General features: G+C 45.2%; 2 protein-coding genes across 5 annotated transcripts in view; one reads left to right on the plus strand and one right to left on the minus strand.

Annotated features, from left to right (window-relative positions):
• The window catches only part of SPTAN1 (spectrin alpha, non-erythrocytic 1), a 52,906-nt gene extending 42,785 nt beyond the window's left edge, over positions 1 to 10,121 (plus strand). For 3 of the 4 annotated variants that reach the window (XM_049833289.1, XM_049833287.1, XM_049833290.1), the window contains 13 exons: positions 329 to 427; positions 740 to 899; positions 1,124 to 1,200; positions 1,361 to 1,570; positions 1,835 to 2,131; positions 2,613 to 2,725; positions 3,580 to 3,597; positions 6,753 to 6,807; positions 7,328 to 7,524; positions 7,918 to 7,971; positions 8,437 to 8,583; positions 8,921 to 9,068; positions 9,791 to 10,121. In XM_049833289.1, coding sequence (XP_049689246.1) covers positions 329 to 427; positions 740 to 899; positions 1,124 to 1,200; positions 1,361 to 1,570; positions 1,835 to 2,131; positions 2,613 to 2,725; positions 3,580 to 3,597; positions 6,753 to 6,807; positions 7,328 to 7,524; positions 7,918 to 7,971; positions 8,437 to 8,583; positions 8,921 to 9,068; positions 9,791 to 9,916 — 1,701 coding nt within the window. In that variant the 3' untranslated portion in view covers positions 9,917 to 10,121. The remainder of the gene's footprint in view (positions 1 to 328; positions 428 to 739; positions 900 to 1,123; positions 1,201 to 1,360; positions 1,571 to 1,834; positions 2,132 to 2,612; positions 2,726 to 3,579; positions 3,598 to 6,752; positions 6,808 to 7,327; positions 7,525 to 7,917; positions 7,972 to 8,436; positions 8,584 to 8,920; positions 9,069 to 9,790) is intronic. The other variant, XM_049833288.1, reaches the window with a different exon arrangement.
• A 77-nt stretch (positions 10,122 to 10,198) lies between these two features.
• DYNC2I2 (dynein 2 intermediate chain 2) lies at positions 10,199 to 18,889 on the minus strand. The gene is given in 10 exon segments (XM_049833291.1): positions 10,199 to 10,532; positions 11,177 to 11,334; positions 12,152 to 12,384; positions 12,827 to 12,994; positions 13,744 to 13,853; positions 14,286 to 14,443; positions 16,222 to 16,331; positions 17,100 to 17,354; positions 18,163 to 18,381; positions 18,383 to 18,889. Coding segments are annotated over 10 exon segments (1,656 nt in total). The 5' UTR covers positions 18,389 to 18,889; the 3' UTR covers positions 10,199 to 10,293.
• Positions 18,890 to 20,519: the final 1,630 nt, after the last annotated feature.

A 20,519-nucleotide genomic window follows, 5' to 3' on the forward strand; every position in this document is an offset into this window, starting at 1 on the left:
TACATTGTAAAAAACATGAATTCATTTTATAAAAGTATCCCAAGCATGTTATTTCCTGTAGAAATGACTTGCAAGTTGGTGTAGCTTTGCATCTCTTGACCTCTGATGGGCAGTCCTGGTTAAATCAAATGGCTGAAGTTATATTTGAAGTCAGTATCAGTCTCCTTTTGTTCACAGAAAAACAGCAAGTTGTGCTAACCAGCTAAGATTAATAGTTTTTGCTAGAAAAAGTTTATGCTAGCTGATTGTAACAATAAATTATTTTTTTTTAATTTTTAATAAGTGGTGAGAAATTATTTTTAAAAGTGACTGTGTATTGTATTTGCAGGGCTTGCTGAAAAAGCATGAGGCATTCGAGACTGATTTTACTGTCCACAAAGACAGAGTGAATGACGTTTGTGCTAATGGAGAGGATCTCATTAAAAAGGTGACTATAAACTGGTAAATAAAAAAAAACTAAAAAACCTTCAAAGGCTACCCAAGACATTTTCATGTCGAAGTATATTTATTTTTCTCTGAGGATTGATTTGTCATCTCTTTGAAAAGAGCTTTTACTCATTTTTTGCAGCTGAATAAGCTGTTGGTGTTAACTGCTTTCAAAGCTATTTCTTGGACAGTGGATGTACATTGAGAACAAAGTATTTTAGTTGAAGTCCTTGCTCTGTCACCAACTTCCAGGATGCCTTAAGCTCATATGGTATGTGGTGATGTGGTGGGGTTTTTTTCTCCTGTCATGTAGAACAATCACCATGAGGAGAATATTACTGCCAAGATGAAGGGCCTCAGAGGCAAAGTGTCAGATCTGGAGAAAGCAGCAGCTCAGAGGAAAGCCAAGTTGGATGAGAACTCTGCCTTCCTTCAGTTCAACTGGAAAGCAGATGTAGTGGAGTCATGGATAGGTATGTTCTATGTTGGGGCACAGTATCCTGTCACAAAGAAACTAAAATGCTCCTTCATTTCAAAAGATCTCAGTTTCTCACTTGCTGTTGTAACGAGCAGACCTAATTCCAAAGTAATCAGCAGTGCTATACCTGATTTATGCTTTTAGGGTAACCTTATCTGGAATAGAGGAAACATTTGAGATAGAGGTTGACATTTTTACCGAATTTGTTTCATTTTCCAGGTGAGAAGGAAAACAGTCTGAAGACAGATGATTATGGACGCGATCTCTCTTCTGTGCAAACACTACTCACCAAACAGGTTAGTGCTAATGCTGCTTCCACCCCATACATGGTGGAGAGAACAGGTGAACTCTTCTGGAATACACAAGAATCTAGTATTTATGTTTGAAATACATGCAGGATATTGGAATAGTTAAATAAAAATACAACCCAAATTTTTTGTTCTTTTAATGCTTCAGGAAACTTTTGACGCTGGACTTCAGGCTTTCCAGCAGGAGGGAATTGCAAACATCACAGCTCTGAAAGACCAGCTACTAGCAGCCAAACATATCCAGTCAAAGGCCATTGAGGCTCGGCATGCTTCCTTGATGAAACGCTGGAATCAGCTACTTGCTAATTCTGCTGCCAGGAAAAAGAAACTCTTGGAGGCTCAGGAGCATTTCAGAAAGGTGAGTGGCCAAACCATGGGGCTATACAAAAATCTTATCATTCTCTTTGAAAAAAACATACAACACTTGTAACTTTGTAGTTTTTGATTTGCAGCTAATGATTATGGAGATCCTGGAGACTTGTCATAAGAAATTTTTAGATTCTTGCAAGAAATAAGTAATAAAGGCAAACTATCACCGATGTGTGTTAATTCCAGATTAACTTATACAGAATATTTGCATTACTGCATAACTGAATACCTAGATTGTTTTCTCTTTTTCCAGGTTGAGGATCTGTTCCTGACTTTTGCAAAGAAGGCGTCTGCCTTCAACAGTTGGTTTGAGAATGCTGAAGAGGACCTGACAGATCCTGTGCGCTGTAACTCACTGGAAGAAATCAAAGCACTGCGAGAAGCTCATGACGCTTTCCGTTCTTCACTTAGTTCTGCCCAAGCTGATTTCAACCAGCTGGCAGAGCTTGATCGCCAGATCAAGAGCTTCCGTGTAGCCTCCAACCCATATACTTGGTTTACTATGGAGGCTCTTGAAGAAACCTGGAGGAATCTGCAGAAAATTATCAAGGCAAGTCACAGAGAGAGAGTGTTTTCATAGCTTTCAACCTTTCAAGTCTTCCCTGGAAGTTATCCTCCAAGATAATCAGTACACAAGTTTGTCACTGTACTACAGATGGAAATATCTCAAAATTTGGGAGCAAAGAAAAAATTTCATTAGCTATAAACTTGTTTTCATGGTCTTCCATTTGCGGTCTTTCAAAAGATAAAGCACATGTCCCTTGCTTGCTAACTATAAAATGTTTTGTGTCCATGTTATGCAGCAAAGTAACTGCTGGTTCAATTCCAATTCTCAAGACTTCGGTCGGAATGCTCTGTAGTGTTATCTTAAATGATTTTTGTCTAGATACCCAGAACACTCCTTGAGCACTCAGTCTTGTTTTGAGCTTCAGAACTGTGCTGGTATGCAGCTCTTAGTTTTTGGGTTTTATGACAGGATGAGGGCAATCACATTATTTCTCTGTTTGAAATTATTTTTGTTCATTTCTCAGGAACGTGAATTGGAGCTGCAGAAGGAACAGCGAAGGCAGGAAGAAAATGACAAATTGCGCCAGGAATTTGCTCAGCATGCTAATGCTTTCCATCAGTGGATTCAGGAGACCAGGTATAGTTTGTCTTCCCAGGAGCTGCCCTTACAGAATTACTCAGCTAATATTTGTATCCATCCTGCATCTCTTTGGTCTGTCTAAGTTGTAAATGTTTCCTGCTGAAAAACAGCTATTCAGGACTTGTTCATTTCCTGCAGTTGGGATTTGAGGGGAGGCCCTGTTAGCCACAGGGAAGAGGAAGGCCGTGAAACACCAGACTTTAAAAACACTTCTGCTTCTGAATGCATTTTCCTGTAGTAATTCCAGTTACCCAGGACTTAACTGTTCTCCAGTTATTCCTGAACTAGTCTGCAGTACAGCTGGGGGGTGGGGAACAAACAGCTTGAAGCAGACAGTGTGAAGTGCCAGTGGTGTTTCTGTTAATGCTCCTTTTGTATTGAATAGCATATTAGAAATCTCACTAGAATTTCAGTAGAGAAAGAAGCTGTGAAAAAAGCTTAAGACTACTTTGTAATCATTTACTTGGGGTGCTGTCTAGTAATATGCCTTGGGAGAGGGTAGTAAAGATTTATCAACTGCATTAGAAATAAAAAATCTTAAGGTCGAGAATTGCAGTGAACTGAAGAGCATGTTTCTAGAAAACAGAGGTAACTGTGCTTGGACAGTGCTGTTAGCCAAGTCTGACACACTCTGGTTGTGGTTCAGAGGAGGTGAGTTCTATTTTCTTGTAATCCTGTGATTCTCTGTCCCTCTGTGTTTACGAATAGTTCTGTGTGTGTCTTCATGAAATAATGAAATATAAATACGATTTTTAACTTTTTGATGTTTGCTTCCCACCCAAATCTCTGTCCCTCTCTTACTGTCTTGTCTCTGTTCTGCTGCCTGATGTTTGGATCTTCACATTCTACAGGACTTACCTGCTAGATGGGTTAGTATTGAATTTTATATCTTTAAAAATTTGGTGATGTGTTCTGCTCTGTCTGTGTGTTTTCTTCTGTCACTACATTGCTTGTGAAAGCTGCGCTGAAACCCCTTTTATTTGAAAAGAGCAATCTGTGGCTGAGGTACACAGACACAGGAAACAAGGTTTTGGAGTAGATTAAGTATAAACCAGTAGAAAGATAACAATTTCCTAGTCAAAAACAGAAGAAATTATTAATGGGTAACCACTGGCATACCATGGAAGTCCTGACTCTTCTTGTTTTCTCTGAGGGCTTGCACAAGAAAAGGCTCTTAATCTGATGGGATATGGGAGAACATAGAATAGTCTGCCTTTGGAAAACAGCCGACATTCCTAGTTTTCCAACATCAGAGACTTGCCTAGTGGAATAAACTTTTCCATTATAACTGTTCTCAGAACAATTAAAGCTCCAAAGTATTGACCATTTTGGGTAAGGAGGAGGGAAGATTCCTATGAAGAGGCTTTCCTGAAATTACGTATCTTAAAACTCTGTAGCATGCAAATATGAACCACACATTTTTTAATCTGTTGCATAACCATGCCCCACAGAGATCATATTCTTGATAGGAGAAAACAAAACCTTCCAACATGAACCCACATACTTGCCTGGGTTTGCAGGCAGTTTGATGCTGGCAGTTTTAAGTCCGCATTGTGTCCATGGGAATAGTTCCTGATGAGGATGCATGCTGGTCATTTGTCAAGAAGTGGAAAGGAACTAATAAAATCTTCTAAATGTCTTCAGACTGCCAAACCCTCTGAGCGTGTGTCTGTCCATTTAAATTTCTTCAGTATTAAAAATCTGCAGCACAATGGAAGCTTTGTAATAAGACATAATGTAAAATGCTAACAAATCATGGATGGGCCTGGTGTGGAGGCCAGTGTGTCATCCCTGTGTAAAGTGCTGGAGAGGAGGCAGGGGCCTTTCTCCTAAAGAGAGAAGGCTTTTCATAATAAAAGGGTGGAATCTTTGCAGATAACTGCTTCTTATTTGCTCTGTAATGGTCACAATGTCTTGTGTTCTGCTGTTTCTGCCAGATAAAAATAATTTGCCCCATTTTTGTTGTACAGTTTAATGGAACTGAGCAAATTTTCCTGGAACGGATGCTGAATTCTCTGTTCCTTTGTAAAGTAGTGTTGTAGATTAGTTCTGGTATCCAGAATGAGCGGACAGAAAGGAGCCATTTACTAAAAGACGTAGGGTCAGAGTTCGAGATCACCATGCCAAGCTCTTTTGTTGAACAAATTACCAGAAGGCTGCTGATATGCCAGGCAGAGTTTGTCCTTAAGTCTGCATGAATAGATTTAAAACGCAGATTTAGTTCAAAGAGGCATTGGCTTGGCTTAGCCTTCCTTGGCAAGAGGGCAGGCAGAGCTTCAGGGAAGTTTCAAGATAAGAGTTGCCATGCGTACACCTTGCTTTTCAGTGTGCTGTAGCTGCTTGTGTGTGCCCAGCGCTGCCTGGAGGAGGTTTTCTTTTGGGAGGGGAGAAAGAATAATTTGGAGTTTAGGAAGAATGCCTTTAAAGAATGTGTAAATGAGTTAACTGCAAGACTTCAATTTGACTCTCAGTGAGACTCATTTTTTTGTGACTTACACAAAAATAATAACAGATTATTTTCATGTATGTGCAACCAGCATTTGAATAATTTTCTTTCATTAAGTACTTGCTTGTGTTTGCTGCAAGGTGGTGCTGGCTTGGAGTGTGGCTCCACTGCGGTGGCCGTGTTCTGGTGTGTTCTTTCCTCTGTTCTTTCTTTCTTCCTTTTTGGAATTTACTTGGTTTCTTTTCTTTGACTAGCATAGCATATCGTCGTGTCATTCGTGTCTATCAGTATGAAGTTGGGGATGATCTATCTGGAAGGTTTTTCCTCTTATTTTCTTACCTCACTTTGGTTTTCAAATGCACTCTTTTAATTCCAAGGCTCGCTTTCCTTCCAACTAACTTTCACGGCTTAGAGATGCTTGGAGGTTTGTTTCCCTGTTGACTTTTTCCACAGCTGGTTCCCAGCTTCCTGCTCAGGGTTCTGGGTGTGTGCTTCATCTCCTTAGACATGCGTTGAATCTGAGCCTTAACCCTGTGGTGAGAAACACCCAGATGTTTGGTGCGTTTTCATTGCTACAGAGTGATTCAGCACTTGAAATCCCTTTCTCAAGAAGCTCAAAAGCATGTAGGATAGATTTTAGTGGGGATGAGAACCTGGTTTTAGTGACTTAAATACCACAGAGTCAAAGGAGAGGACAGACCACCTGCACAGCACCCAGACTTGCTGTCCGTGCACAGGTCGTTCAGTATGAACTCTCACCATACATGTTGGAAGGACAGAGATTCTTGAACACTGCTGCTTAAAGGTTGCTTAGGATCTTGCAGGGGGGAAAGCAGCATCCAGAGTCTTTCCATAGCTAGTCCATAGGAAGTAGATCTTGGAGACCATCACCACAGTGGTGACCTTTATATGCTGACTTGGGGGCTGCAGTGTGCCAAGAAGCTCAGTGTGGAAATTGGACTGAGAGGAGTGGCTGTGCCTCAGTTTTTCTGGGCGCAGGATGGGAGAGGTGGGCTGGGAAAGGCAACTGTCCACCAACCACTGGTGTGTAGAAGAGGTCTGTAGTTTTCTGCAGAGATTATGCCATATTAAGATTACTTTTAAACCAAACCAGTATTTTTCAAGATCTTTTTCCCCCGTTTTATTCCCATGTAACACACCTCTGTAGAGCTCCTGTACCTACTGGCAAATCCAGCCCATCTCCAGTGAATCACCTGTAGTTCGTGTGTGCGTGTGTGTGCTGGGCACGGTGGAGTGGGGTGGGACTGCACTAAGTTTCTAATTTCATTAGGTCCAGTAAAGCGGGCGCTTTGGATCTGGCATGAAGTGTGGCTGCTGATCATGTTGCCTTTCAAATGGGGCTAGAAATTAACTATATAGAGAAATAAGAACCAAGATGTACACATGTCACTCTGAAACAGGATGAGTCAGAATAAATGAAACACAAAAAATGTTTAAATATCTACAGAATAATACTGCTGTAAAGATTTTTAATTTCGAGGAAGGACTGTTAATTTCAAGCCCCACCTGCCATTTTTATAGGATAAGTGCGTTCTCTCACTGTGATTCTGTGTTTAGGTCTTGTATGGTGGAGGAATCGGGAACACTGGAATCACAGTTGGAAGCTACTAAAGTAAGCAATGCTCACCTATTGCTAAAATACCTTTCCCGAATGATGACTTGGGAACATGGGGTGGGAATGGAAATGCATGCAATTGTATGGCAAAATCTGAATTGATTTTACACATTTTGAGTACCGAAGAGACCTTTGGGATTATCTATTTATGTATTGGATATCAACTTTCATCACAAGCTGTTAAACACCACTCTGATGCAGTTTTCCTTCTTGTTCTTTTTTTCTAAATGAGCAGGGTAGGGCAGAGAAGATACAGTATTTTCAGCATGTTTCCTAATAAGAGGGGTTTTTTTCTCTGATGAACGGGTTTGCAAGCCCTGTTGGTTTCCAGGAGTGTGCATGAAGACAAACATAGTTTTGAATACTATATCACAAATCCCAGTGTGTGTGTGTATATATATATAATCCCAGCAGAAAAAGAAGAGTATAACCCTTCCTCCCCTGCCAGCCTGTGTTCTGACTTTTTAAGGGTTTTTTTGCACTCCTTGATTTTCTCCTTTTGACTCCCTCCTAACAGCGCAAGCACCAGGAGATCCGAGCTATGAGGAGCCAGCTGAAGAAGATTGAGGACCTTGGAGCAGCCATGGAAGAGGCACTTATCCTGGACAACAAATACACAGAACACAGCACTGTGGGGCTGGCACAGCAGTGGGACCAGCTTGACCAGCTGGGGATGAGAATGCAGCACAACCTGGAACAGCAGATTCAAGCTCGGTATTGCCTACCCCACACGTGGCGTAAAGCATGTCTAACTTGGGGGGATAAAAGACAGGAGACACATCTGCTTGTGTCTGAAAACAAACCTTGCGTGGTCTGTGCTAATGAGCCTCTCCTGTGCTCTGACTAATGGGTGTAGTGAGCTTGTAAATCCCCACCACCTCCTGGCTCTCTTCAGAGGGATGAAGTTAGCAGTTTTGGAAATAGTTCCTGTTGGCTATTAGCAGTGATGACATCTCAGGGGAATTGATTTATTTGTTGAGCTGTGGTGATGTATTGTTTGCTCACTTGTCCTCACCTTCTGATGCAGACGCTGGCCTGAGGCAAATGGACTCCAGCAGAGTTCTGCAGTTTAGGAACCGTTGATGAGCTTTGCTTCTTCCTTTTCAGAAACACAACTGGAGTCACCGAGGAGGCCCTTAAGGAGTTCAGCATGATGTTCAAGTGAGTTGCAGGAAAAGCATGCCAGAGGAAATGCTTGTGAGATATTTCTGGCACGTGGATGGCTCCCTTTCACAGGATTCTCTGACTGATCTGTTTGTAGCTCCTCTGTTGTCTGCCTGATTTTGTGCTGAGCTGCTCCGATCTCTGCCAGATGGCGGGACCCTCTGTAGACACGGCTGCCTGGAACCCTCTCCTGGGCACCCTCACTTGTGGGTGGGCACAGTGGTGTAGAAACTGGGACTGCCAATGAATTCCAGCTGGGAATATAGCTGGTTTTTGGATGCTTTTTAAGCAAAGTAAAGAATTTGTGCTTACTTTTTATGTATGTTGAATAGAACTATTTATTGATTCAAGCTGATTTGTCTAGAGTAGTGGGGTAGTTATAATCTATTGTAGTTTTCAGCCCACTTTTTATAGCTTTGAGTACTCAAAAACTGACACTTAAAACTGTGTCTTTGTTTTTAGGCACTTTGACAAGGACAAATCTGGACGACTTAATCACCAGGAGTTTAAGTCTTGCTTGCGCTCTCTTGGCTACGACCTGCCTATGGTTGAGGAAGGAGAGCCAGACCCAGAGTTTGAGTCTATTCTTGACACTGTAGATCCCAATAGGTATGTGGGTTGGACCTTTTATTTCTATATTGCAAAATACTGTATCAGTAACCTTTGGGAGGTTGGCCTGAAGGTCTCCCACAAGCTGAGCGCTGTGCTTAGTTCTGTTGTGGAGAGGCTGTGATTGTTTTCACAACAATTCATGTAAAAGAGACTTTATGAAGGTGAGAGTGACATCTGTGAAGAAGAAATTCACTTTAGAAAATGATCTGGTGTTGACAGCCTCCTGTGTGAAGACTCCTCCCAGAAAAGTTGAAGCCCCTCTCAAGAGGGTGTGGAAGTGCTGTGCTCAGGTATTAATGGACAGCAGTGTTCACACACTGTGTTTCACTGGCAGGGATGGACACGTCTCACTGCAGGAGTACATGGCGTTTATGATCAGCAGGGAAACAGAGAATGTGAAATCCAGCGAGGAGATCGAGAGCGCTTTCCGCGCCCTTAGCTCTGAGGGGAAGCCCTACGTGACCAAGGAGGAGCTCTACCAAGTAAGTACTGGTTGTGGCTCACCAAGGAGGAGCAGATGGAGGCTTTTTGTTTGTGGATTGTTAATGAAGACCAGCATTAATTGCTTGGAGGTTCATGTCACTGTGATTGAGACAGTTCTGAACCTGCCAGGGTATCCTCCGCACAGAAGTGATGGTAACAGCCCTACCCAGTTGCTTTCTTGGCTCTATAGAGGAAGAGGAAAAGCCTTAACTGCCAAACTACTTGGGTTGAGTAAAAGAAGAGCTACTCAGATGCCTGGAAAGGAGATGCGTTCACTGTGTCTGTGCTCAGAAACTGACTCTTTCCTTTCATCACATGGGAGACTAGAGGGAGATGTTTCTCCAGACAGTGATTCAGAGGAGAAACTTAAGCCTAAGCTTAGACAGCATGAACATCTCCTCCCTCTTATGGCCTTGCTAAGACAGCAAGTTTTTCCTGTCTAAATCCCACCAGCTGGCAGGGAAATAAAGAGGTAGCACTTCTTCCTCGTTATCACTTACCTGTTCTGTCTTCTCTGTGGTGGGGAGACTCAGGTCAGAGCTTCCAGCCCTTAACCAAACAGTGCAAACAGCCAGAGCATTTCCGCACGAGGTGTAGTTCTGCTGCTCTGGCTTCTGCCCCGAGCTGTGTGCCCCTGGGAATGGGAGGGCTGCTTGTAAATGCCCCATCAACAGCTTCATAGTGCCAGTCCCTACCTCTGCACTTTGTCTTTGTCTTTCAGAACCTGACCCGGGAACAAGCCGATTACTGCATTTCTCACATGAAGCCCTACATGGACGGCAAGGGCAGAGAACTTCCTTCTGCCTATGACTACATAGAATTTACACGTTCACTCTTTGTGAATTGATCTAAAACACTAGTACCAAAAGATGCAAAGAACATGCTCACGTTTGCTGACTATAGCTCTGCATGTCTCTCTCTCTCTCTCTCTCTTTGTGCTCTACAATAATCAGTGTTACTTTATGATGTAACCTTAAACTGCTTAGCTTAAAACTCTTAGGGAAAACAAACATATTGCAGTGTGCTTCAATAAAGTTACTGGTCGAACCACATCATCTTGTGTTTAATGGCTAAATGCAAATTTAACTGTTCAGTGGATGAAACTCCAGCTGTCATAGTCACGTGTGTTGTACAGGCTAACAGTGTGGAAGAGGTGAGTGCTCAGGCAACTTTTCCTGGAGTCAGAGTAGTACCAGGGCTCATGCAGCTGGTTGTGTTGCTGCCTTAGTCCATGATCTCGCTTGCCAGCTGCTCCAGATGATTCACTTCCCTAGGTCCCTGCTCAGTGAAGTCAGAACTCAGCTGCCAGACTTTGACTGTACCGGTAGCATCCCCTGCTGCCAAGAGCTGAGTTTGCTTGATGTTAAATTCTAAACAGTACACAGGGCATTCACCTGCAGCCTGCTTTATGGAAATGGCCGGCTTCTGCGAGCTCTTCTCAAAGTCAAACAGGTACACATCTCCTATGAAACAGAAATGTTTATTGCAGCTTTATGGCATCAGACTTTGTATTTAACAGCAGATGAGTATCTACTTGGTCTGGAACTTAGTTGTTCTTTTTAACCTGTTTCCCCTTGCCTCTGGTGGTGTCTAGGCTGTGATAGACAGCTGACAGCAATGCAAGGCAGCACAGATTTATTCTGCTGTCAGACCTGAAACCAGCTTGCTAAATTCTGTGAAATCTTAATTCCTTAACTCAAAAATGTTTGGGCAGTTTTCCAAGGAAAAAGTTCTTGTTTTAAACCATTAGCTCTAGAAGTAAATGTCAGAAACAAGGAAGCTGGAAATAAGTTTTAGCCACAGTAATCTTGCCATGTTCTATGTCTGTGAATGGCTGTGGCAACAGAAGTAAAGGTATCATCAAAAGTGAAAATTATGAATGGCTGTGGCAACAGAAGTAAAGGTATCATCAAAAGTGAAAATTAACTGTGACTGAAGTAATCTTGCTAGAGTTAGACATTGGTCTGTTACACTCATTACACAGTACAAACAATGGTCACTGCTCTCTGCTTGTGGGAAGTGCTAATCAGTACAATTAACTTGTATGAATTAATACCCAGCACAATCTTAATTTTATGTCTGAGAATAGGCACCTGCAGTTACTTGCCTTCCCCAGAGGCAGCTGCGAAGACCAATGGTCGAACTGGAGACCAGCGTACACAGAAGAGGTATTTCTTTGATAACTGAAGAGAAATAAGGGGTTGTGTCTGCAACATGGAGTGCAAGTGAACCTGTCCATCAGTCCCACAGCTCAGAAAAAGGTTCCTGGGGAAGGGAGGAAACAAGAAACTTTTTTGGCTTTATTGCTAAAGATACAGAACAAAATCCACTACAGGAGTGTAATCCTGGACAACATTACTGCTTTGCAGAGGTCTGAATGTGTTTCCCAAAGCAGTGATTTCCAAGCTGTACATGGGGATGCGGTCCGCTTCATTACCACCCTCGGTTAAGTTTAAGGAGGGCTCATGTTGTCCACTCAGTATTGCTGGTGGTTTGTGGGCCAGGGATGCCTGAGAACTGCTGATCCAGAGACAGGCATTGTTAGAACTGGGTTTGTCTCATGCAAATTAAATGCAAACCTGGGCTGTCAGCATGTTTCATAGAAACATGGCTTGGGGGCCTCTTCCATGGATGGTGGGTAAATGCAGGCAGAGATGCGAGCTGCTAATTTAAATTCAGGCAGCTACTAGTAAGATTTCTAACTGGGCAAGATCACTTAATCACTGATAAATAGATTACTTTTTCAGCTCCTCCCCATGTCTTCTTTAAATTATCTTTAATATTAACATTTAGGGTGATCTAAGGAAGGTGCTAATGTTCTTCCCTGGCCTGAGTGCAGATGCTTTTTTGTGTTACTCATGTAGTGCCCACACGCAGCATATTCAAGTGGGCAGCTTCACTAGAGCCAATGGACATTGTTTCTCCTACGACAGGAAGCTACTTGATCAGATTCCCAATGCTGGTGAGCCTTTTTTGGAACTTGTACACACGCACACCCCAGGGCTATTTGAAGAATGCATGTTTAGAGCCAGACAATAATTGTGTCCAACACGCAGCACCAGCGTAAATTCACAACACTTGCCTGTGGAAGGGCGAGCAGCTCACGGAGTACACCGGCCCACCATGTGGGGAGAAGACGAGCTCCGCTGGTGCCCTGAGGGGAACAGAACTGCGTGTTGGATGGAGAGCCAGCGTCTCCGCTGCAGTGGAGCACTTCAGGGAATAGCCGCCTTCCACACCGACAATGAACACACGGTGATCAAAGTGTGAAAAAGAGAGCGAGGTCACACCCACGGCTGCCTCTCCCCCGGCGAACTGGGAGAAAAAGAGACAAAGCGGTTGTGAGAGCTGGGTGCTCCCGTGAAATGCACACACGGTCAGAGCAGTGTGAACCACCCTGCCAGGGACCCAGTGAGCTGTTCGCTGCACAACTTGCACCAGCTGAAATGTTTGCAGCACTGATCAGCCTTTAACCTCTGCAGCATCCTCCTACAAGGGGATTCATGTGAATTAATATTACAAGCAAGTTCTCTTCTCCATCCCAGCAGCTTCTCCTTAGGGCAGGGCAAAAGCCAGGCTGTTGCCAGTTTTCCAAGGAGTGATTTCTGTATGGGACAGGAGAGGGGTATAAGGGTTAGTGCGTATGTTCAAAAGGGACTTTTCCTGGCCCTTCTCACGTGGAAGGCAAGCTCTGCCACATCGGCTCTGGAGTTAAGTGTTTTTGTCAAATCAGCCCTCTTTGAACTGCTGAACTCACCTTCTTCAGCCAAGTGCTGCGAGGGATCTGCTGAGCCACCATGGCAAATCCTTCAGCCAAGGCCAGCCGACCATCTCGCTCCTCCCTCCACATCAGGATCTTCCCATCCGTCGACACACTCAACAGCCGGGAGTTGTTTCTGTGCTTGGCGTCAGGTAACCAGTTAACCTGTTCCAAATGCCATGAGCTCATGACGAGGGGGACTGTCACAACTGCTAAGCCCTCACTCAGCAGCCTGCGGTCCCCTGACCCGCCAAGATGACGCAGGAGCAGAGCCAGGCAGCAGCCAGTGATCTTGGTACTGAACCAGCATCTGCTGGGAGCTGGCACACGGATGTCGATGCTAGGAGAGAAATGTGTTTAGGTGTTCAGGGCTGAATTCTTGTATTGCAGTTTCTATGGTTCACCTGCCATCACGTTGGACATGTGGTATTTATAGCACTTTCACCCAGCTATAACCAGGAGCATTTTCCTGACTTTCAGATGAGAAAACACACAGATTGCCCAGAGTCACAGGACCCCAGAAGGACAAAAAAACATGAGAAAGCCAGACCACATGACATACTCAAAGCACGTAGCTTTAAGCTTCCAACTAGGGATCAGTGATACTTTGCTACTTACGTTTTTTAAACCACTACAGGTATTGTTAGCTGCACCCACATCAATAAAGAGTTACAGCATGGAAATGGGCCTACTCTTCATTTATCCTGAACAGTGAGAAGTTATTTTTTAAAGCGTGAGTGTCAAGTTCAGCAAACGCCTGTTCAGTAGCTAGATTTGGTAAAAAATAGCCCATCAAAAGGGAACATAACTGCAGAAATGTAGCAGCCTGTGGATAGGAGCCAAAGGGGTGAAATAAATAGAGCAATGGCAACTCTTGCCTCCCCCAGCTGTGTCTGCTGTAGATGTTCTGTTACCTGATAGACTGGATCAGTGTGAGTGTCATCTGTCATCCCAGTCCTCCAGATCACAGGGTCTTCTGTTCTGCTGGTATCCCACACCACCAGCTCCCCACTGAAAAGGCCACCTGAAAGGACAAAGATAAAACATCTAAGGTCTAATAGCTCAGAACAAATGCAGCCAGGGTGGAAACAGGCCCACCAACTTCAAAGGACTGGCAGCTATATACAGGGCACAGTCAGCTCTGGTGTAAGAGAATATAGCTCTACCAAAGTAAGTACACTCTTCCACTTACACCCAGGACTGAATTTCCTTCTATCATCTCTCTCTGAGGAGATGATACAAAGGCAGCTGTCACTGAAAAAGCAGCAAGTCCCAGTTCAGAAGCAACAGTGCACTTGTCGATGTTGGTGAGCATTAGGTCCTCAGTCGGAGGAGCTGCAACACCATTACTTCTACAAGAAATCTTAGGCTGAGCTGAGAGAGAAAAAAAATAATGATCCAAGCTGAAGGAAATAAGGGTACATTTCAGATAGGATCTAAGGTAAGAGCAACCTACCAGCTATCAGTGAAGGCTGGGAGGGGTGGAAAGCCAGGCACATGACAGAACTGGGAACATCCACCACTAGATCAGGGTGCTGTGGATTCAACCCTCTTCTGTCCAGATTCCAGGTACAAACGTAGGATTTTTCTGTGCTCCAGTCCCCACCATCCAACCTGAATAAGAGAAAGCTACGTCTTGCCTTGTCTGTTCCACAGAGAATCCCAGTCTTGGAGAGCTCTGGTATGCCCCAATGGTCATTTCAATGTGCTGCTTTGTGGCTTGAAGGAAAACTGAGGTGAAGGGATCATGAGGTGATGAAACTTCTCTGCAGGCTAGTACAGTACATGTCAGTGTACTTACAGAACAAAGTGCCAGCAAGTAAATCTCAGGTACAATTCACTATTCCAAGACCTACCAACCATTCAAATAATGGGAATAATCTAAAGGGCGCATATAGAAAGCTGCTGTGAGTATTTGGGAATGAAAGTCCAAAGACACCAAATTGCTGCTGATTTGCAAACTGGCTGAGCTGCAAACCAAACCATGTTTCCTCTAAACAAGCACTCAAAGATCCAGTCTGAGAATACACAGCAAGGAATATCTTACCTGGAGGACTGATAGGGGCTGAAAAGACTTACTGAGTCTTGCTTGGCCTGAGATAAGCAGCATGATTTGAAGTGCAGTTGCCTCCACAGGAACAGAGAACATTCTTCACATTCACCAAATGGTGTTGATGACCCTGCACAAATCACGCCACGCACCCCAGCTCTAGAGATTTCAATCCAGTCCTATGCCCATCATACTTGTTTGCCACAAGTGGATCATGAGTTATTACTCTGGGATACTAACAGACACCTGCCACTCTAATCCCTTTGTTATTTCTACCTCCTTCATTCATCAGATGCTTACCAAAATGTTACATGTATTCTGTCACAAGCACCACACTGACCAATATGATGTCCCATCTTGCTACAAGGGGACGATATAGAGGACAGAGATCCACAGAACAGTCAGTAGTCCGGACAGGAAGCAATGATTTTGGGCCTGACTTCCACTCCTTTATTTGATGCTCTTAATTCTTTTATTGGAAGAGATATGATCAAATAAAAAAAAAAAGCGATTTTTCATCCAATGGGTAGTTGGATCTGTGAAACTCCTTATTAAAGGATGCTGTAGATGCTAAAAGTTTATACAGATTCACAGAGACTGTGTAAGTTCATTGAATGGAATTCTACCGAGGGTAATCACAGACGTAGAAACCACATTCTAATCTGAAAACAGCTGTAGACTGGGAGAGCAGAAGGAGCAAGTGACATACAGGTCTGTCCTGTTTTACTCTTCCCTATGTATTCACTCATGGATACCCTTTTTGCTGGGGCTTTTAATCTAAGGAAAAGGTAACGGAACGAAAAAGGAATAAGGGCAGCAGTAGGGCACAGAAAGGAGAGGCTGCTATAGACATTCATTGGATTAGATGAATGCTTTGTCCAACCCTCATTTCAGATATCCTTAAATATTTGTTAGCATATGTCTGTGCCATCAGGTGCATGCGTGAATGGGTGCCAGGTTCATCTGGGGTGCTAAGAGACCACATTAAAACAACATGATCTTCAGCGAAGATAAGCACGTACCTCCAAACCTCACCTACACTTACTTGCAAACACATCTGCTCTTTACATTTTCTTTCCAAACAGAATCTAACTAGAAACAAATAAGTAAGAGTACATGTATCTGGTTTTGGGGCAGAGGGGAAGGTAGAAGAAATAGAAGCCATAATTTTAAGACTACCCTGAGATTTCGTTTCTTTGAATATGAATTATTTAACATGCAGAAGGTGTATATATATACGTCTAGTTTATTACTGCAGAGAAAGCAAACCTACCTAAAACTCAGGTCAGCCTGAGACATTGCATCAACTTCAGTTGCACTCTGAATCCATTCAGATACTCACCGGCCATACGAGCATGCAACAACGGATCCGGTTGCATTCCATGAGACGCTGGTAACCTGTAGGTTTCGATCCTGAGCCTCTGGGTATGACAATGTATGCAAACACAACACCTGGAAGAGATCAAATTTAAGCACTGAAGCAACAATCTCCGAACACAGAGAAATGAGATCTGTGCACACCCCTGCATATGATCACATAGTTACAGTGTTGGCTTCCCCTCTGTCCAAATAGCACATAGATATATGTGAAAAAGTTGTTGAGTTCTTTCTGGGGAAAAACCTCACAGCACACGACCCTACCAAACCTCATAATTATGTCCCCTCATAATTACCCCTCACAGACTGCATACTTCAGGGGCTGCACAACAACTCTGGAAGGCTGTGCTGTAAGGATTTACAGCACAGCCTTCCAGTTATGACTCTAGCGCTCACTAAGCTTCACCAGCAATCGTTTGAAAACAACTGTAGCAACATGTACTGACTGATATCAGTCAAATTGCTTCCACTCTCAAGCACCATACACTAAACAAATATAACCTAAATAGGAAGAGCTGCCAAATCATTGGCTGCAACTGTTCCTAGGTACCTGCTAGGCTAGCATGCTCTAAAGGGGCTACTAGAAGCTGACGATAAGCCTACACCAACTGCAGGCTTCCTTCTCACTAAGCTGCTGCAACGTAGTCAACTAGCAGGAAGAACAGTTTAAGCAAGGCCAGGTGACAAGCAGGGAGAAAGGTGGAGAAGAAAACAACTAGTAATGTCTAATTATTAGCATCTGGCAAGAACAATCATAGCAGTAGGAAATAGAACTAACGAGTTAGAGCCAGTGCAACCAGGTCTGCTTGGGTAATGACAAGGATCTGAATTCTGTCAACTTACTGCTTCGTTCTGATCTGTCCAGTTCACTTCAAAGCCATCAAAGGCACGGCTTTTCCAGTTTTTATTTAGCTCCTTGATAACAGCATCCTCCACTCTCTGAAGGAATGATAGAAGGCTAGTGTAATCTACTTGGACTTCTTGCTGGAAGTCTTGGAGAGCATCTTTACTTTGATCCGTCTGCACAGCAGCATCTCGGCTGGTATGAGACTGTGCTGCAGTTTCTACTGTTGAAATTTGCTCAGTCTGGCAGCTTTTCTAGTAAAAGAAGACAGACAGTCTATAGTCTAAACACAAAAAAAGAATGCTGCACAAAACATTCAAAGCATCTTCCCCTCTTTGGCATTTCATAAAGACATTCAAGCACATTTGCACACCTGTGGTTCATCGTTAAAAGCAGGGTGCCTCTGTAACTGTCCATGTGTTGGTGATCTGTGACCTTCACATGATCTGATCTGAGACTGAGATGCCTGAATGCCAGTCAAATTCAGGCCATGTGCTCTACAGCATGGAATGGGGAGGATGAGAGAAAGCAAAAAGGCAGGGAGCCTCCAAAGGAAACATCAAACACGAAATGCGATGACAAGCGCAGTACTATCAGCTCTCAACCTACTAACTTTGTGGCAGCTGTACGTGTGGGTTTTTTTGCCAATTTGTATAATGGGCCTAAATTAGTAAAATGCCGCAAAGGGGCAGAGCCGGCGGCGGGTGGGCCGGCCCGTGGTGCCGGTGTCTGCCTGCTGGCTCTGCCCCAGGCACCGGCAGGGACGCAAACTCCCTACGGAGACGGTCTTCGTGCCGGGCCGAGCTGGAGCCAGCGGGACCTGGCGCGGGGGGGTTCACCGACGGGCACGGAGGGGACGAGTCGGGGCCCCGCCGCCCCTTCAGCAGGACCGGGGCGAGGGAAGGCGCAGGCCGCCGCGGCTCTGACAGCCGCCTCCGGCCCAGCCGGTCCGGCCCGGCCCCTCCCGGCGGCGTAAGAGCCAGGCCGAGGCCAAAGCCGAGGCGAGGGCCGCCCCGAAGGCCGCCCCGAAGGCCGCCCCGAAGGCCGCCCGGGGTCTCTCACCGCCTCGCAGCGCGCGGTCCGGGCGCTCCTCCACAGCGACTCCACGTCGGCGCCGGGCGCCGTCCCGTCCGCGAACATGGCGGCGAGCGGGGGTCGCGGCCCAGCCGGCTCCCACCGCCCGCTCCGCGGGTTCCCATGGAAACGGGCGAGGCGCTGCGGCGTGACGTCACCCCGAGCGACGAGGCCGCCGGCCTGCGGGCGGTAAACTGAGCCGGGTGGGTGCCATGTTGGGGAAGGGCACGGAGGGTCCGTGCTGGGCGGGCGGCGGCTCCGTGCGGGAGAGGGGCACGGGCTGCCCCCGGCGGGCACCTTCCCTAGTGCCGTAGGTCCGGCGGCGGCTTCCCCTTCCCCTCCGGCCGTACCCGCGCTGCGCCCCGGCCGGCCCCGCCGGGGGCACCAGTGGCAGCGCCGGCGGGAGGGCGCAGCGGGTGCCAGGAGCTAAGATGGCGCCGGGGAGGCGGGGGGGTGGCGACAAAGCCGAGCGCGGGGAAAGGCCGCGGCGGGAAGGGCGGTATTGTGAGGAAAAAAACGGTGTTTGAGGAGAAATCTGATATTCGGCGACTGGCGGCGCAAAAATCCCGCAGCGCTCAGCGGTACGAGTTGCGTCCCGTGTGGCTGCTCCGGAGCCGCGGGCGTCCGTCGCGGGGTGCCGCCGGCAGATGCCGTCGTGCAGCGGGGAAGCGGGCCTGGGGCTCCGGGCCGAGGAGGAGTTATTTGTAATGCTGGAAACGCGGGTTTAAGTACGCGGCTTCGGTTAGCGTACGCGGCATGTGCTTGCCGAGGAAATGGGATGGAGGAGCGTGTAACACCTGGCGTGCGTTTTGAATTCCTCCCTTTCTGTGTTGGTTGGTCTTGTTGAGGGAATTATGGTAATTCGTACTGTGGGTGAATTACTGCTTGACCTCGCTCTGAGTTTGCTGCATGCCAGCTGGGTTGCCGGAGCTGGGCAGCTCTCCCTGGGCGCACCGGAGAGCTGTAGTTAACCTGGTACAACATCTGCCTGTCAGGGTGGGCACAGCTGGATAACAGTCATGCTACTTGTGTCCGCAGAAACGTTTACTGGTGTCACAGCTTCCTTAAGTAATTATTCCTAACAGGTATGACTGTGCTTACAGGTTTCTTTCTAAATGTAACTCCGTTGGAACAACTTAATGATGAAAACAGAGGCTAAATTTAGCCCTGGCATAAGCAGGCACAGATGCGCTAACTTCAGCAGAGCTATTCCTGCTGTTGCTGGGAAGGAGTTTGGCCTGTATGTAAAAATCAAGATTACAGGATACAGAGTAGGCGCTCGTGAGAATGGACGTAGCACCGCTTTAGCACATGTGAATCCATTTATGTCAGAGCTGAGTGTGGCGGTTCTTCTGAGGAATTTAAAGTACTTTACAGATAATAGTGAAATAAGATTCCCTAAAACTCAAGATAAAGAAGTTTTATAGCCATTTTACAGATAGTGAAACTGAAGCAGAAAGAGGTTAAGTGACACCTCCTTCAAAAGCAAAGGAAAAAAGTCCCAATGGAATTGATGGCTCCAGATTTCAAATTCTGTACCATGTATCTACTGTGAATCTTCCCCCTGGTTTGTGTGGACCTTTGTGATACTCCATAGTACAGCTAAGAACATAAACATGTTCTTGGGTTGGACTGCTGGTCCTTTTAGCCCTGTAGTCTCTCTCTAATTAGCATAGGAGTCAATCTGAATTTCCAGAGTTCAAGTTCAGCATCTCCTGCAGCAGGAGGCAGCTGGTACATGTGGAAGCTCTAACAGTGGCAGTAGGAGACTGTGTTTTTAGTGACAGGATGCAAGCCTGACCACTTTCATAGTCCACTTCTCTTATAGGCAGGTCCCTGGCACCTTTCTTTTGGTCAGCGCCATGTGGCAGTGAATAATGGACTAGATGGACCATTGGCTTGACCAAGAAGGGTGGGGGTTTTATGTCCTTTTTTTGTGGTATGGCTTATTTTTTACCAGGTCAGATATCAGGATGTGAATTACAATACTTGATGACAAAGTATAGTCTGCTGACCTTCTCTACCAATTTTTAACACAAGTGAAACATCTCAAAAGTCACAGCTCTAGAATTCTTCTTTAGATTTTCAACCAGGTGTCTGTAGCCATGGGTTTGAGACTACTTTACCATCTTTATTTCTCATCCAGCTTTCTGTTTCCACCTTGTTTTAAACATCCATTTACAAAGCAGCTTTAAAAGACATAACAGTATTGGAAACAATGTACTGGTTTTGTCACAGCAGGATTCCAGTCCCTTCTCTGGAGAAAATACTTGATGTTCTGCCTCAGTGTATTAATTCAAGAACTCATCTGCTATATTGTAAAACAGTGCTCTGCTGCTATTAGT

Source organism: Accipiter gentilis, chromosome 29 (assembly GCF_929443795.1).
Source record: "Accipiter gentilis chromosome 29, bAccGen1.1, whole genome shotgun sequence".
Taxonomy (NCBI): domain Eukaryota; kingdom Metazoa; phylum Chordata; class Aves; order Accipitriformes; family Accipitridae; genus Astur; species Astur gentilis.